This window comes from Beta vulgaris, chromosome 1 (genome assembly GCF_026745355.1).
Source record: "Beta vulgaris subsp. vulgaris cultivar EL10 chromosome 1, EL10.2, whole genome shotgun sequence".
Taxonomy (NCBI): domain Eukaryota; kingdom Viridiplantae; phylum Streptophyta; class Magnoliopsida; order Caryophyllales; family Amaranthaceae; genus Beta; species Beta vulgaris.
In genome coordinates this window covers 5,497,519-5,502,007 of record NC_079202.1, presented here as the reverse complement: position 1 = coordinate 5,502,007, position 4,489 = coordinate 5,497,519, and the positions used below count along the sequence as shown (strand labels likewise).

The 4,489-nt window shown below is 33.0% G+C and overlaps 1 protein-coding gene across 1 annotated transcript; it reads right to left on the bottom strand.

The window, feature by feature from the left end:
• Positions 1 to 200: 200 nt before the first annotated feature.
• Positions 201 to 4,156, bottom strand: LOC104905759 (transcription factor bHLH93). The gene is made up of 4 exons (XM_010694380.4): positions 2,991 to 4,156; positions 2,385 to 2,552; positions 616 to 783; positions 201 to 513 (listed from the first exon to the last, which is right to left on the bottom strand). Exons 1-4 carry the CDS (start codon positions 3,636 to 3,638, stop codon positions 427 to 429), a joined length of 1,071 nt encoding a protein of 356 aa, XP_010692682.1. The 5' UTR covers positions 3,639 to 4,156; the 3' UTR covers positions 201 to 426.
• Positions 4,157 to 4,489: the final 333 nt, after the last annotated feature.

The following is a 4,489-nucleotide window of genomic DNA, read 5'->3' as shown; positions in this document are numbered from 1 at the left end:
AAGGTATTGAGCGATGGTGTAGGATCAAATGTTAATATTTTTTATTTGTATTTTTTGCGAGGGTATTATATTTTTCCTGAATTAAATTATATAGTTCAATATTCTAAATGAAAACTAAACGAATTAGAGAAAATGAAGTGTTGGAGTAAGCTCACCCCAGAAGAACAGAAGCGTTTGAGTAGGCAAACAAAGGCAAAGGCAAAACTAAAGCATATCTCCTCATGATATGATACATCATACATATAATAACATCTTTGTTATATTAAGAATCTAAAAAAAAAAAATCAATCTTGCTCCCAAAGCAGGAAAAAAAATTAAAAGAGCAATATCACTAGATTTTTTTTCCATCAATTACAAAGTTCTTTAAACTAAATTTAAATAAATAAACTGGCAGAGATGAATATTAGTTGACATTTTCTTCATTTCTTACAAGCACCTTCCTCCATACCCTGCATTTCTAAACAACGCTTGCTTGATATCTTCAGAGTTTATCAGCGATTTTTGTTCCATCTCCTATAAAGGTTCAAACATTAGAAATTTATGATAAAAATTTAGAGAAACAAATGATCAAATTAAGAGTACGAAGATATTGGGTAGAAAAAACCAGAAATTTACCTCATCACACGAAGCTTGTAGAGAGAAATCGTTAAAACAACTTATTACACATTGTTGTATTTCAAGACCCATTGCTTCAAGTGTCGTTACAGTTGATAGTAAGAGTCCAGGTTTTCCCGCACAACAAATCTCAACTTTGGTGTCCACGTTCCTCCTTTCCACATCAAACTGTAAGAAATTAAATGCGACATTGCTAGATTAGTATAGTGATCAATTTGCATGATGTAATTTATAATTACCATGGATGGTTCTTGGCCCATGCAATCACGGTCATGGAATAGGGCCCAAAAATATAAGGACTTCAAATATATCTATTTTTAATTGTTTAAAGATTAGACAAAAGAAAACGTTTAGATCAGTAGTAAAAGAGTAAGGGAAGGAACAATGACAACATCAAATTAATCAAAATTTTGTTGTTTAAACTTTTGAAGATAGTCGTCATTAGCTAGCTATAAATACGAATTTTATACTTTTATCTTTTTAAGCTACAAATAAAGGACCTTATTAAGGAAATTGTATAGGGCCTCCATTATTTTTGCCCATATTTTCCCCGCTCCTGTAGTAATTCTATGATCAGCGATCATTTAATTTATTCATGAAAAAAAAAACACGACAAGAATCGAATAGGAAAAAGATGGTTGTGGCAAACCCAATATTTTACTCTAGAGTCTAGAGATACACCAAATGAATTGTTCTTGAAAGAAAATCAAGGGACTTGTAACAAGTTGAATCATTCTGAAATCAAAAAATTTCGAAATGATTTATCATTGTGCTTTAATGGGTTCCACTAAAAGTTGCATTCTCTTTATTGCATTTTGTTGATTAGAATTATCCAAACTTATTCTTATCGGATCTTATATATACTTATCACAACTTATTGAAATTAATCGGAATTTATTCTAATAAATGTGAAATTAAACTTAGAATTAAGGCCATATGCATGCTTAATTATTTGTTATATAGATACTTCTATCGATGAGATCTCATTCTATTCGCTCTTCAAAATTAATTTTTTTCCCCAAGTGACAGTTCATTGTAACTCATACTTTGATCAAATGGGATCAATACGAGTAACCTAATAAACTTGTTACGACGTAGCTATCCCACTCATATTCTTTAGATTGTTTTATCAAAGGTTTTGCAATGGAATAATGGAGCCAATGTGGTACTATTAGTGATGAAAATTGTGTTCCATTGAGGTAAGCTGGGTAGAAAATTTTATACTAAAAGATTCTTACCCGTCCCTAAACCCCATGGATCTCTTAAGTCTTACCTATCGTATTTTTCTCTTTAGTAGTGGATTTTCAATTCATACTTTCGAGTGAATCAAATACTCGAAAAAATTATTGAATTTTCGATCAGTATTCATAAAATATTTCATTCTTATACCATTTTATTTCAATTAGTTGAATCAAACGTCCACTAAATTTTAGCCCTATTGACCCATTGGAGTGGTTTCTATCCTACTAACAAAATAATTGTTCATGACCCATAACAGGGTGTTTAATAACTTAGCCACCTATTTTAAAAAAAAAATTAAAAAACAATGATTTTCAGAAGCCACAAATCCATTTTCTTATCCAGAAAAGGACAAAACAACACGCGCTTGCAACGTACATACATATCGACATATCGTTCATTTATTTTGAAGTCGATGCTAAAAACAATAGCCAAAGACAAAAAAGTTGTGAAAAGATCGATTGATGCAACGAAATCGAATAAAAATCTAATAATTTTCAGATGGCTACAGTAAAGTGAATAAAATATACCTTGGGTGAGTTCCTAACAAGTACATCATTTGGCTTCATATCCTTGAAAATGCTCATAAGATTCAACTGATTAGAACCCAAATCAACCTCTTCTTGCAACTTGTTAATCCTCTCTAATAACTCCTTCATGTAATCAATTGTATCACCTAGTATAGATGTCCTATCCATCTACACCAAACACAAACAATTATCACCAAACCAAAAAAAACCCACATTTAATACCATTAATAATAGTAACTTTATTTCCAGAAATTTCTCTAATAAATTTGATATTCTCTAATATTCACATAAGTATATATATTTATTTTTTTGGTGCAAATGAGCTACAAGGGCGAGATAAGAATTGATGATCCCAGGATCACCTGGGACCGGAAGGGAAGCTCTAACCAACCGAACTATCCCTCACTCTCATATAAGTAACCGTCATTATTGTTGTTGAGTATACATATAATCTATGGATTTGCGACAATTTATATGAGTATATCTCGGAGATTAACTAAATGACTCTCTTAGTGACACACACATAACAAAATAATAAATATTTTCGAGAGAAACATTTCATTTATTTCAAAATGGAGAAAATAAATATAGAATAAAAGAAATTACCTTACTAATTTTAGGAACAACGGATCTAAGCATGGAAAGTCGGTCATTTAATCTCTTTCTTCTCCTTCTTTCAGCCATAAGATTTTTAGAGGGTTGTCCTTCAACCCTCTTAACCTTACTCTTACTCTTCTCCATGCACAACCCAATGTTGAAACCCGGCTGCAGCTGCGTAGGCGATGGAATCTCACCGGAGGAGAGAGAATGCTCAGCTTTGCATGACACCATATTATTATTATTATTACTAATAATATTGTCGTCGTTGTTGTTATTGTTATTGTTATTATTATCGTCGTCGTCGGCGTCCATCATGGACATCGAATAGCCTAGGTCCGGGCCTGGACCCGGGCCAGGGAAGGTGGGTTCATGAGGAGAGAACGGGCCCGATGACGACGACGGGTGGATGAAGAAGGAGGAGCAGTCTAAAGTGGAGGTTATTGGTGGTGGTTGATCAATGGAGGAAGAGAAGGAATCATAGGATGTGGTGGAGGTGTTGGGTAAGGTTGAATCAAGGCCATCAAATGCCCAAGTAGTAGTTGAAAAGAAGCCATTGATTTGATGATCATTTGATGATGGGTTAATAGTACTTTCCCATGCTTCTCTTCTTAGAGCTAACAACTCTTCTAAAAAACCATCTTCATTCATCTCCATTATTTTGTGTGTTTTTTTGTGTTTGGTTTTTCTCTCTCTCTTTCTGAAAAAATGCGGAGAATATGGAGGTTTGAGAGACTTTGGGGTTAAGCTTATTTATATTGGAATTATTGTTAAACAGATCACAAGCTGCTAATTACTTAGTAGGGTGATATATAAGATTAATTAAATTTAGGGTTTAATCACAAGATGTTTATAGTGTTGGCCCAGTGGTGATGGATTTGGTTGGACGGACCGGTGTTCGAATCTCGCAATATCCTTGGAAGAGGAATGAAACCTAACCACCCCGAACTTGGTCTCGATCCGGATGTAGTTGGAAGGGTGAAAAAAAAAAAAAACAAGATGTTTATAGTACTTCTTTGAAACATGGAGCTAGACAGCTTGCTAATTATGTTATTTAAGAGGTTTATATTTTCTTTTTTGAATGTAAGGTTTCTTTATTTGTTCTGACAAGAATTTATGGAGAAAAAGAAATGTTAAGTGGGAATGAGAGAGTAGGAGATAATTTTATTTTTGTGGGAACAAGATAAAATATGTCATTCTTAATTCTTTATGATAGAAAGGAGATAGAAAAGGGTATAGAGCAAAATGGTTTATCAAAATTGGGTAAAGTGATGTCATTTTCATCCCTTTAGTTGGTGAGAAAAAGTATTGCCAATCGAAGTGCAATGATTTTCATTAGATTAAAGAGAATATTGCACATTCGTTCTATAATACTGTATTGTAGTTTAAACATTTCATATGGCACATGATCTATAGTATTACTGTATTAGGACTTTGCAGAGGGGATAGATGAGAGAATTATCTTCGTTCTAATCCACCACATTATCATCTATCTCAATTAATTTTAT

Bases quoted from the DNA above. Each gene is read 5' to 3' on its own strand.
- LOC104905759 (XM_010694380.4), bottom strand. From the start codon at position 3,638: ATGGAGATGAATGAAGATGGTTTTTTAGAAGAGTTGTTAGCTCTAAGA. The intron at 2,553-2,990 runs GTAATTTCTTTT...TGTTTGGTGTAG, and splicing joins TTGTTCCTAAAATTAGTAAG to ATGGATAGGACATCTATACT. The intron at 514-615 runs GTAAATTTCTGG...GAACCTTTATAG, and splicing joins TACAAGCTTCGTGTGATGAG to GAGATGGAACAAAAATCGCT.